Source organism: Trachemys scripta, chromosome 5 (genome assembly GCF_013100865.1).
Source record: "Trachemys scripta elegans isolate TJP31775 chromosome 5, CAS_Tse_1.0, whole genome shotgun sequence".
Classification (NCBI taxonomy): domain Eukaryota; kingdom Metazoa; phylum Chordata; order Testudines; family Emydidae; genus Trachemys; species Trachemys scripta.
Window position 1 is genome coordinate 84,081,653 of NC_048302.1, and position 13,737 is coordinate 84,095,389.

At 39.7% G+C, this 13,737-nt stretch overlaps 1 protein-coding gene across 4 annotated transcripts in view; it reads right to left on the reverse strand.

Annotated features, from left to right (window-relative positions):
- MICU3 (mitochondrial calcium uptake family member 3) overlaps positions 1 to 13,737 on the reverse strand; it is a 121,875-nt gene that overhangs the window by 58,985 nt on the left and 49,153 nt on the right. For all 4 annotated transcript variants that reach the window (XM_034770868.1, XM_034770871.1, XM_034770870.1 and 1 more), the window contains exons 5-6: positions 7,205 to 7,252; positions 1,416 to 1,498 (exon numbers count right to left, since the gene is read on the reverse strand). In XM_034770868.1, the coding sequence (XP_034626759.1) occupies positions 1,416 to 1,498; positions 7,205 to 7,252 (131 nt within the window). The remainder of the gene's footprint in view (positions 1 to 1,415; positions 1,499 to 7,204; positions 7,253 to 13,737) is intronic.

A 13,737-nucleotide genomic window follows, 5' to 3' on the forward strand; every position in this document is an offset into this window, starting at 1 on the left:
CAGCAGCAGGGGAGGAGGCGCACATGTGATGGCAGCCCCCCCTGCACCCACCACAGGGGAGGCGAGGGGGATTCCTAGACCTGAGAGGGGCCCTAAAAGAACGTGCAGTGACAGTGGTGTGAGGTGAGTGTGCTGCCGGGAGTGGAGAGGGGGCTCCTGCCCCAGAGCGCACTGCTGCCGGTGGGGAGAGGGCTGGGGGGAATGCTCCTCTCTGGCCTCAGCCGGGGGCAGCCTGCCTGCATCCCAAACTCATCCCCGGCCCCACCCCACCCCAGAGCCCGCACCCCCAACCAGAGCCCTCACCCCCTGCACCCCAACCCTCTGCCCCAGCCTTGAGCCCCCTCCTGCACCAGGAACCTCTCATCCCCGGCCCCACCCTGCAGCCCTCACCCCAGCACCCCTGTTGGGGGGTGGGACTTGGACCTGTTTTGGGGACCACCAATAATTATACAAACCTGCCGCTCCTGTGAACTAGTATAGCTGAGCCTCCCCAGGACGTGGTCCCTCTCTGGATGTGTTATATCCTGAGTGAGTACCCAATCACGCTCCACTGTTCTTAGTTCCTGGAGGGCTGTGGTTACTTTCCCCCATGGAGTTACAAACAATCCCTGGCCCACAATGATACATAAACTTAATGCAGTAAGAGCTCCCAATGATATTGCAGGAAATTGTCATATCTGTCACAACACCTAATCCAAAAGCTCTAGGTACCCTGCCATTATTTAAAAATACAAATTATTCAGACCCCAGTCAGCCTTGCCACCTAGATCATCCAGGTGTAATAAAATCACTAAGGGCTCAATTCAGCAAATCACTTCAGCATGTGCTTCACTGTAAGTCTTCACCTGAAATCAATATGCTTTTTGATGAAATCAGACCTTAATGATATGGTGGGGCTAAGCAGCACAGCAATATCTCAATTCCACCTCAGAGCCTCTCCAAATGGTCCCCAAAATAGACTGGCCTTGCAGCATGTCATGAAAGTCAACAGATTCAGGTTATTTTGGACCAAGTGGGGAAATAAACGACAAAGTCAAGGGGCCACCTGGAGAACATCCTGCCACAAGCTCCCTCCTTGTTATACCAAAGTGTGTCTAGCTCAAGTAGATCACAGCTGTGGCAATATTAGCCCAAAAGGAATTTTATTTGATAAATTCATTAACAACAACAAAAGGAGTAGAAGGGAAATGGCAATTCAACTTCAAAGCACTATTGGTGGTCCCCAGAACAGGTCCAAGTCCCACACCCCATGCAGTACATCTATGCGCCATTATAAATAGTTGACATTTACAGTTACTTACCATTTTATGCAATCTCTCATTGTCATAAAGAATTTAAACATAAAAGTAGAATGATAGCAAGATTATGTCAAAATACTCAGAAACTGATCAAAGGGCAATATCTAATATACATACCACTAAGAACTCCTTTTTGTCGACCATCTCATTGCCATCAGTATCAAACATGTTGAAAGCTATTTTAAAACCTGCATGAGGCTCTGCCAGAAAAAGAATATGACTGTCAATTATTTGCAAAAATTGATGATAAAAGTTTAACCTTTATGAATGTGAACTGAATATTTTAGACCAGATCCTCCACTAGTGTAAATCAGTATAGTTGTGCATATATAAACAGTGTATAACTGACTTACAGCAGCTAGAGATCTCACCTTATACATTTGTTTCACTTTCAACATTTCAGAAACTGAATGCACACCTCAAAGTTCATAGATTAAAAAAAAAGGGGGTGGGGGTAAAACATCTTGGAGCAGTGGCTGGTTTGGTATTGAGGAGGGAGAAGCAATCACACATGGCTATTCCCTGTTGTCACCTCCTGAGGGTAGGGCCAATGTTCCTCCCAGAGTCATTGTGGAAACTGAGGAAAAACCCATTGTGTGTGGGGGGAGAGGGTGGCGCTGGGGAGGGGAGGTTATGTGCTTACAGTATTAGGAGATTTAAAATATATATATATTTTTACAATACTGCTTAATTGAAGTGAGGATCAGCTGTGGCACTGAAGTCCAAATAGTGATTCTGAAAAGATATATATCTGATTCCACCTTCTGATCTGAAAATTATGTTGATTGGAATGTCAGATAAATAGAGACTATCATGTTGCTGGCACAATGCACCTCAATTCAAAGCCAGCTTTACTCAGCAAAAACACACACAGCCAATCCATTTGTACAACTTTTGCTTGGAAAAGCATGACCCATCAAAATTAGTTAATAAGCCCCCCCAAACTTATAAGGTTTTTGCAATGATGAAATATCATCCAAATTTTAACTTACAATCTTGTTACCTTCAATTTTATAAAAACTGGCTTCTACTATCTAAGTTACTTAGAACTTGCTAAGGACAATAAGAGAAACAACAGACTGACCAAGGTGAAATCCTGAACAGCATTAGGTGAGAAGTGACAGTCTTAAAGACAACCTTATCTTAGTGGAAGAGAATAAACAGGCTCTCTTTTAAAATACCCTACAAATCACTCATTGCTGTCTTTAAAAGCTTTGGAAACAGCCAGAAGAAATGACATCTTAAGAGAATACAGATAAAGACTAGTAAAGACTAAACAAGAGAATTCAAAAGCCAGGCTATATTAGAAGCCTATGTAATAAACCTTTTAAAAATCTAGCAATATCAAAGTAAGCAAACAATTTAGTATCTTGTGAATTATGGCAAAAAAACAAACGGGGCAGCAAATGAAATTTAAGATATCACTCACAGAACAGATTTAACAAGGAAATATATTTAGAGGACACAAGGAAAAGGGAAATAGGGACAAGGCAAGTAACAGAATCTCAAGACCAGGAATAACCAAGAGCTGTAAAGTCTTCTTCTGTTTAGCACTGTATTACTTATGTTAGGCAAATAAAAGCTGATACACATGCACTCTCCCCCCATCCCACTGAGCTCGATTATATTTCAAAAGCCTAGCAATTAAATATAAGGGGACAGATTCACCCTATGTGTAACTCCATTGACTTTTATAAGAATTAATGTCTCACCTGAGGACAGAAAGTATCAAATGACTTGGAAATAATAATAAGAGGTTAATAGAACATTTTGGTATACCAAAGTACCAGTAATTTATTAACTAGAGAGGTTCAGAGAATTACAAATACCATTTCCTTTCAACTTCTAAATGCCAAGGCAGGACTAGAAAAAAAAATGGAGACTAAGATGTTAAATGAATCCTTCAGAGAATCTTCCAATACGATTTTCCTTTTAAAATATCAAATGACATTTTTATTAAACTGACTGGCCAAAAGTTTGGTTGGAAAAAATAGATCTCCCATTGACTAAAGAGATGCTGCTATGTGCCCTTGGTCAGGACTTAAAGCTACCAACTAAAACAATCCATACTCATGTTCCCTGATATTGGCAAGAGGAACAGCTGACAAGCCAATTTAAAGCCCAGTCCTATGGCCATATATTCCATCTCTATAAAAAGGTATGCAATGATTGCATTTACTCCACATGTACACCATTATTCTAGTAGGTCTCTTTAGTACTTGGAAAGAAGAATTGAAAACCCAGTCATATTAGCCTAAACTCAAAAGTTTATTACATTATTCAGTTTAGTAATAATTTCTTGCCTTTACATGTGGCCCTGTGCAATGATGGACTAAAGCCCTCTTCTAACTCTGCCATAGTTACCTAAAAATGGAATCAGTTCATAACCTCAGCTGTTTGGATTTTGAAAATTCCAGTTTAACTTCTACCATTCAGACATTTGAACAATTTTATTCTTCAGTCAACAAATGGATAAGGCACCTCCCATTCACTTCTTACCTATGATAAAGAATCTCATTTTTGGTCAGACACTAGTCCATTTTATGGATATTATCTGTAATGGAAAACAAATTCAGGGAAGCTCCTCAACCAAAATATTCTAGAGCAGGGGTAGTCAATAGGGAGACTGTGGGAAAAATCCAGATTGCTAGATGCTTTTGACCAGACCACAAAGCTCTGGGGTGCCATGAGCAGTTAGTGTGTGTGTGGGGTCTGGTGCAGGTAGAGGAGTGACTGGCTGTGTGTTGGTGGGTTCGAAGGAGCTGGCGCCCGGGGCTGACTTGTAACTGCGGGGGGGGAGGGGTAGGTGCCCCCCGACCTCCCTAAATGAAGCCCCGCCAGGTGCACTGGAGCTTGGAGCTTCAGCCTCTGCTGGGAAGTACTGGGGCTTCAGTCCCTGCCGGGCACACTAGGGTTCAGATCTTCAGTGCATCCCCAAATTACAAGTCAGTGCCAGGTGCCTGTTGGGCTCCTGCTGTCAGCACTGGGTGCCTGCCAGGGCTCCATTTAGGGAGGTCTGTGATCAGAGAAAAAGGGTTCCTCAGCAAACAGTATCTTAGGCAGTCCATAGCCCACTTCACTGCTGCGGCCTTTTTCTCAATGATGAATACACTTTCTCTCTGGAGAAGAGCTTTCAGCTTATGTAGAACATGGGGTTTTCTTCTCCCTTAACTTCTTATGAAAGAAGAGCCCCTAGCTCTACATATGAGATATCAGTTTCTCATATAAACCTCTTTGAAAAGTCTGGATTAAAAAGAACTGGGTTCTGACACATATAACCCTGTATACATGATTCCATGCTAACAGTCGAGAATTCTTGCATGAAATGCCCAAATAAATGAAGCACCGTTGTGGTTTTTGTGTTTGATTTTTAAATTCCAAAAGATGACAGTTTTAAAAGCCTACTATTTGAAGTTAACAAAACTTCTAAAACTAGTTTGTAAATTTTTAATTTACAAATCTAAAATCTCAAACAAATGTGTTAGTTATGGAAAATCTATACTATACATAATTGACTCTAGTACAATCAAACAATTACACCTTCTACATTCTTCTATATTGTTTTCCCAGGTGGAAGACTAAACAAATATTTAATTTTGTTGGTATTTGTTGTTTACAAATAAATGTTTGGCTCAGTTTCAACAGACTTTTTTAAAACTATGTAAGCGGATATCATACATAGATTGAAAAATAATATTTACAATTTATGTATCTCTCTCCATCTTCAAAAGTCCTTTATAATCTTTAATAAATTTATCTAACAATTATGCAGCAATTTCAGAGGACTGAGATTATACACTACAAACTGATGTTCAATTCATCTGATAATCCCTAATCTCTCATTTTCAGTAAAGGGTGCTTTATGTGATACAACACTTCAGTTGAAATGTTACGAGATTACACTGGGACAATACAGTGGCCAAGTTATATGGAAAAGACGCATGTGATTTTTTTCCCCATATAATTAATATAATTTTTGGAATACATTCAGAATCTTACATAAGAGCATATAAGAACATAAGAATGGCCATATTGAGTCAGACCAAAGGTCCATCCAGCCCAGTATCCTGTCTATCGACAGTGGCCAATGCCAGGTGCCCCAGAGGGAGTGAACCTAACAGGTCATGATCAAGTGATCTCTCTCCTGCCATTCATCTCCATCCTCTGACAAAGAAGCTAGGGACACCATTCCTTAGCCACCCTGGCTAATAGCCATTAGTGGACTTAACCGCCATGAATTTATTTTAAACCCTGTTATAGTCCTAACCTTCACAACCTCCTTAGGCAAGGATTTCCACAGAAGAACTTCCTTTTATTTGTTTTAAACCTGCTGCCCATTAATTTCATTTGGTGGCCCCTAGTTAGTTCTTATATTATGGGAACAAGTAAATAACTTTTCCTTATTCACTTTCTCCACACCACTCATGATTTTATATACCTGTATCATATGCCCCCTTAGTCTCCTCTTTTCCAAGCTGAAAAGTCCTATCCTCTTTAATCTCTCCTTATATGTGACCCGTTCCAAACCCCTAATCATTTTAATTGCCCTTCTCTGAACCTTTTCTAATGCCAGTATATCTTTTTTGAGATGAGGAGACCACATCTGTACGCAGTCTTCAAGATATGGGCGTACCATAGATTTATATAAGGGCAATAAGATATTCTCCATCTTATTCTCTATCCCTTTTTGAATGATTCCTAACATCCTGTTTGCTTTTTTGACTGCCTCTGCACACTGCGTGGATGTCTTCAGAAAACTATCCATGGTGACGCCAAGATCTCTTTCCTGATTAGTTGTAGCTAAATTAGCCCCCATCATATTATATGTACAGTTGGGGTTATTTTTTCCAATGTGCATTACTTTACATTTATCCACATTACATTTCATTTGCCATTTTGTTGCCCAATCACTTAGTTTTGTGAGATCTTTTTGAAGTTCTTCATAGTCTGCTTTGGTCTTAACTATCTTGAGCTGTTTAGTATTAGCTGCAGTCTTTGCCACCTCACTGTTTACCCCTTTCTCCAGATCATTTATGAATAATAATAATATATGGAGATATACCTATCTCATAGAAGTGGAAGGGACCCTGAAAGGTCATTGAGTCCAGTCCCCTGCCTTCACCAGCAGGACCAAGTACTGATTTTGCCCCAGATCCCTAAGTGGCCCCCTCAAGGATTGAACTCACAATCCTGGGATTAGCAGGCCAATGCTCAAACCACTGAGCTACCCCTCCGCCCTACAAATTGAATAGGATTGGTCCTAGACCACTACTTACCCCTCTCCATTCTGAAAATTTACCATTTATTCCTACCCTTTGTTCCCTGTCTTTTAACCAGTTCTCAATCCATGAAAGGATCTTCCCTCTTATCCCATGACAACTTAATTTACGTAAGAACTTTTGGTGAAGGACCTTGTCAAAGGCTTTCTGGAAATCTAAATACACTATGTCCATGGATCCCCATTGTCCACATGTTTGTTGACCCCTTCAAAGAACTCTAATAGATTAGTAAGACATGATTTCCCTTTACAGAAACCATGTTGACTTTTGCTCAACAATTTATGTTCTTCTATGTGTCTGACAATTTTATTCTTTACTGTTGTTTCAACTAATTTGCCAGGTACTGACGTTAGACTTACCGGTCTGTAATTGCCGGGATCACCTCTAGAGCCCTTTTTAAATAGTGGCGTTACATTAGCTATCTTCCAGTCATTGGGTACAGAAGCTGATTTAAAGGACAGGTTACAAACCATAGTTAATAGTTCCACAATATCACATTTGAGTTCTTTCAGAAATCTTGGGTGAATGCCATCTGGTCCCAGTGGCTTGTTACTGTTAAGTTTATCAATTAATTCCAAAACATCCTCCACTTACAAAATTGCAGTGAGTTTTTTTCAGAATACTTACTTGTTAAGATACAAAGGAGAAACAGATATTCTGTGTAGGAAATCAAACCTAGAAACAAAAAAAAGTGTCATGTCATATCAACTCTAATGAGCCTTCATTTGTCAAGCTTGAAAAATTAGAGTTTTCTTTCTTTTCTTTTCTTTTTTATTAACACATATATATATATTACAGCTGGGCAAAATTGTTCAGATGAAACTTTTTCAGTCAGAAAGCAGATTTAGGTTGACTGAAACATTTTGCAAATTCATGTAGATTCCAGCAAATTGTTTCAGTCAAAAAAAAAAAAATTCCCAAAAAGTCAAAATGAATCATTTCAACATTAACAAAATAAAATCTTTTTCAGGCAAGATTTCACACAGGGATCTAGGCATTATTCACAAAAAAAGGGGGGGGGCACTGTCACCCTCCTTATAACCTTTAGTGCAATGATTAGGGTACTCATTTGGGAAGTGGGAGACCCAGGTTCAAATCTCCACTCCAGAGCAGGGACTTGAACCCAGGGCTCCACTCCTTCTAGGTAAGTACCATAACAACCAGGCTATTGGGCATTCTAAAGGGGGGGGGGGGCTCTCTTACTCTGTCCCATTGAAGCTGTTCCACTTTTTATAAAATACTTGAACAGTCATTGAGGCGGGAAGAGTGAAAATGAATGACTATCTATAGCAGGGGTTGGCAACGTTGGCACGCGGCTCGCCAGGGTAAGCACCCTGGTGGGCCGGGCCAGTTTTATTTACCTGCTGACACGGCAGGTTCGGCCAATCGTGGCCCCCATTGGCGGCGGTTCACCGTCCCGGGGCAATGGGGGCGGCGAGAAGCGGCGCGGGCGAGCGATGTGCTGGTAACTGGCCCGGCCTGCCAGGGTGCTTACCCTGGCGAGCCGTGTGCCGAACGTTGCCGACCCCTGATCTATAGCCTTGTACTCAGGACACTCACCTGGGAGGGAGAACACCTACATTCCAATTCCTGCTTCAATGAATATTTATTTATACAAAATGGAACAGCTTCAAAAGGAGAGATTGAGAGAGCCCCACACTAGAACAGGCAGCCAATAGCCTGGTGGTTTAGGCACTCTGCTCCAGACCTAGGCTGTCCACATTCCAGGTGATTGCTCTAACCCAGTGGTTCTTAACCTGGGGTGCACACACTCCCTGGGGGTGTGAGATGCCCTTTCTTGGGGTGCAAGACATGCCAAAAAATTTTAGAACGTAAATCATCAAAAACACAAATTAAGCACAGGCACCATTTTTGATAAGGGGTGCGAGAACATATTTTGAGAACCAAAGGGGTGCAGGCTGTAGTAAAGATTAAGAACCACTGCCACTGGACTAATGGTTATAAATCACCTCCTCCTGTTTTCCAAACGTAGCCCTTCATTTTCTTTATCTTTTAGAACAAGTTAAAAATACCCAAAAGGTTTTGTTCAATGTGAGATTAATTTCTGATATTTTGGAACTGTCAGAAAACCAAAATCTCTCTCTCTCTCTCGCCAGCAGAGAGTGGTTTGTAGTCCAGGTAAGTTGTTCTACAAATACACTTCAGCCTTACTACTAAGACGCTAGGTTAAACATAGATTAGTCTCATCCCTTGAAACTAATGTGTATGGTGCATTACATCAAGTTTTTCCAAAACCCCAACTATGACACATGGAAGTATACAAAGGTTTCAGATTACAATTAAAACTGTGTTCTCTCCTGATGTCAGCTGTTTAAATATGTTCAAGCTTGGGTCATAATTTTACTAAATGTTAGTACACATATCTTGTTAGGAATTTTGATTCTCACATTGCTTAACAATACACAAATTTTAGTATTTAGCTGCCTCTGTGTATACATACATACGCTCTAATTATGCTTTGAATTTTACATTCAGCTCTTATTAGATGAGCTTATAAATTTTAATTAAATACTGATTTTTAAGGCTTTGTTAAAAAGTGTAAAGTCTGAACTATTTACTGATTTAGATATATATGAAGTGCCTATTCTAGGCCTCTCAATACTTTTGCGATACGTTAAAAATCCAATCACAAAAAATTCTGAACTAGCATCTGGTTCTTACTGCAGAAAATAATTAATCAGGATTGAATTCAACATCCATATTATACACCCATTACCACAAATTGCGCTCCTTCTTCCCCCAAAGCCTAGGAAAATAGATAATCTTGCAGCGTGCCCAGAAGGTCAGTGAATTAGGGGTATTCTGGACTCTTTTCAAAATGGGCTGCTTAAGGAACAATTATTGCCTTGAGGGTCTGCTGGAAAGGCTTTAGCTCCATTAATCTTTAAGGACAGACCACCAAAACTGGTCCTAGTCCCCAACATGATAGGAGGGACACTATCTCAAAAACATAGGAGTTATGAGTTAGTCTATAATACTGGCCAAACTTCAAGGGCCAGATTTTTTCAAGTATTTAAGTGCTGCCTGAAGATGCAGGTGCCTAGTGGGATTTTCAAAAGTGCCTACACACCTAACTCCCATTTATTTCAATGCAAGTTAATCACCTGTGTGCTCCTGAAAATCCCATTAATCTCCTATCTGCATCTTTAGGTACCTACATACCTTTAAAAATCTAGCCCCAAACGACTAACTTCCAAACCCAAACCAAACACCTGACTAGCTGTGAGAGTTGAACCAGGAACCACCTGGAATTTTTTCATGGTCATCACAGTAGCTGTGAAATCCAAAGCTCATTCCAACAATTTGTCATCCATACACATGTTAAAATCACTGACTGCTATTAGCCTTGGTACCTCCAAGGTGGGTCAGCAGCTCACACGGACAATTTGCAGCACATCAGCTGGAACTCCTGAATTTATTCCAACTCAAATGCATCCTGGGAATCGCACAAAATGAACATATTGTAATCAATCTAGCCTGGGTGCAGGAAACTTCCAGCTTTTCAGGCTGCATACAGAAATCATGCAGAGTAGATCTTCACTTGTCTTCTTTAGGCTAATACTGTACAGAATACCTAGCTTGAGCCAACTGTACCCAAACTGGTAAAATGGTAACACCCAGCCAGTGTTTGCTAGTACGTACAAGCCTTGGGACTCAAATTAAATCATGGACTGTTGAAACTTTAGCTACTGATCTTGCACCTATCTGTATGAAGCTAAGACTGGAATTTTTGTCCTTAACTATAGGCAAAACGAGTGAAACAGAGATTATGCATTTTGACTTCACAAGGTATTTTCCTGATTTGTCTCCTCCCATACATGAATATAGGAACGGAGGAATCCAAACACTCACAATTAATTCTCTGTATACAATACTACCATATTCTCTACACACACCAACATTTTTCAACACTTTTGGCCCCCTGCAGTGGTTAGTGAATGGTCATAGCTGCCACACCTCAATGCTAGACCACGGATCTTCAATGCAGGCTACAAAGCCAATCTAAAAAGACTATTCACTCTCCCAATCACCTTTACCAATAACACCCTAAAACTTCATTACCTTCAGAATCACTCCCTAAATATTCTCCAATACAACAGATCACATAATAGTTCTACACCCAGGCCATTTATCCTAAAAGGACAATGCTTCCATGATGGATATGTCTCCTACCCTCAAAAAACAAGAAAAAATACCCAGATAATTTTGGTCCTTACCACTGAGGCTGGAATGTGGGGATAATGTAAAAGGAAGGCAGTTGATTAAGCTATCATTTAATCACACCAAACCACCTAGGGTTTCACACCCCCAAATGAACCCTTAAACACACGTAAATTCACCAAATTTGAACCTCTTTCCTCTCCCGCCCTAGCCGCACCCCTAATTTCAGAAAATAAAATAAACAAACATATTTAATTCTTCTCCCACTTCCCCAGTTTAAATGGAAATCCCTGGAGTAAACCTCCTGATGCCGCTGGTGGTTGTGGTGGTGCTGCTAAAGTAGGGAAGGCTTCTAAGCAGTTCTAATACTATCCATTTTCCTTATAAGTCAGTATCTCACTCCCCCCGTCCCAAATTGTGGATTTGTAAACAAAATGTAACTACTTCTGCTAGCACTTCAAATTTAAAAGCAGTTACTCTAATAATAAATACAACCATGTATTCTGTCTTGTGTCATCTAGATTTCGTACAGCACCTAAGAAACTGAGAATTACTGTTATGTGTCAAAGGCCAGTTCCAATTTTTCATTAGGTCTGTAACTACTTGGAAGGTCATCTACCTAGAGATCAAATGCGGCTGAGATATAGATAAAGGGATGTAAAACACCCTTGAGTAATCAGTCAAATGTAAATTACTTTACAGATTGTTTTTCAGTGTTTGATACCACCTTCTTTGTTGTAAAACAAAGGAAGAGCAACTGTGAAGTAGTATGTCAGCAGACATGAAGGGAGCTATCTAGGAGGCCTTGAAAGCATTCCCTCCTTTTGTTTGTACTAGTATATTGCAACCTATGGACAGATAGTTCTGGTTGACTGCCCTGAGTGTTATGGGAGAAAGATTCTGGAATGACTATTGCTCAGAAAGAAGGGTTAACTCGAAGACCACATAGAAGGTGCAGAGATCACTTGAGGTGAAAATAATTCAAATAAAAAGCCCTGGGCCCTATCCTTACCTGGTGTAAATTGGTGTAGCTAAATTGACTTCAATGAAGCTCTGCCAAAATACACCAGCTGAGGACCTGTCCATCTACATACTTGATGTCAAAACGCATATATTGTAGCAATAAAGCCTAATGGAGAGGCAGTGTGAACTAGGGGATTAAGACTGGATTAGGACTCTGGAGATCTTGATTCTATTCCTATCTCTGCCTTTGGCATGTTATCTCTCCACCTCTCAGATTCCTCATCTATAAAATGGAGACAATGATACCTCTTTTGTAAAGTACTTTGAACCTACTAATTAAAAGCACTATTATTAGTCTACCACTTTGCTCCAAGTTTACACCATATTAATTTCAACTGACTCTCACTGACGGAAAACTGGAGTAAAACATTGGTGAATCAGATGCAGAAATTTTAGAGACATGTGTATTACACAATTCACAAAACTTATTATTGGATACGCTTTTTAATGGAGAATATTGATATAATAGGTTCTAGGTTCTAAAATAGTTCAATAAAGAATTCAAATAACGTAGAGACATAGTTGTTTTGTCTGTGTGGAATCAATTGCTCCAAGAAATACCATTGTGGGTTGCAAACAGAAAAAAAAGTTACGGAAGCTTTCTTAGAAGAGTTATTTATATTGCATATGTGATTGCCTATTATATGGCAATGTTTACATTATTCAGATCATATCTGGGTCTTTTAAAAGTAGAGTCACATCAACAACTATCAATAGAACATACGATGTAATTCTCAGTTGATATGAAGATTATTTTATTATCAAATACTGATAAGAAACAAGCACCTTGTGCTTTCTCCCATGTTGCCTCATGCTTGGGAGGATCTGCCTGTAAGTATCCACAAAGCTACTTCACTATACTCCTTCAAATCTCTTCTTTAAAATCTCCTTTGCTGTGATGTCCCCCAAAAATTGACAATGACTCTTCCACTAGTGTGCTGAGACCACTGCCTATCATGCCAAATGCAATAGAGCCCTTGTAGGGTCAGGTGGTCTACTGGATAGCACACTCAGTATCGCCTCTCAGCATGAAAGCCCTTCAGTCCAGTTCCTCACCCAAGGATGGGTTTAGCTTCCTCTTAGGTTTTCAATGTCCTTGCCCTTTTCTTATCAGACATGCAGTAAGAGTGGCATGTGGCTTATGACCCCTCCTGCAGCAGGGGAATTAGGCAGGGGAGCCTGTATGTGTTCCCCCCCATTATTATTAAAGTGTCATTTAGCATGCAATTTAGTCAAACTTTTAATCAAATAATTCCTTTATATTTTACTTCACTACTTTTCTAAATCGAAGGTACATTTGATGTACCTATCCAGTTTTGTACCTTGTATCATGCAAATAATTTAATATTGCTTTCATGTGAACTGCTCAGGAACTTCTCAGCCTAACAAAGTAGTTGCATAGTAAGGTATCTTTTAATAAAGGATAGGTCACCAAAAACAAAAATAAAAAAGTGTTGCTGGAATTCTGCAACAGCCTTGCATGAAGGAGATATACTTAAGGACTGAGGAGTAACACAGTTAAAATATATAAATAAATATATGGTTTTAACAAATGTTATGTGAAGGGTGAGAAAGGCAATTCCTATAGTTAAATATTTAAAATTTGAGCCCTAATTTTAATACTAGTTCTTACAGAATCTTTACTTATGTATGAATATTTTTCAGTGGAATAAGGTATATGTAATAAATAATAGTTATTATTTATTATTTACTACTACCTCATGTAGTGCTTTTCATCAGTAGAGCTCAAAACATTTTCCAAGATTGGATGTTTTACAGATGGAAAAACTGAAGCACAGTTACTTTGCACAATGTCTCAACTGGAAATAGAACCCAGATCTCCTGAGTCCTAGCACATTGTTCTAAGCACATAACTGAACCAATGTTTATAAACATTTTAAAAATGAAATTTTTGTGTTTCATTTAGATGATCTAAATCTCACTTTTATGGAGCC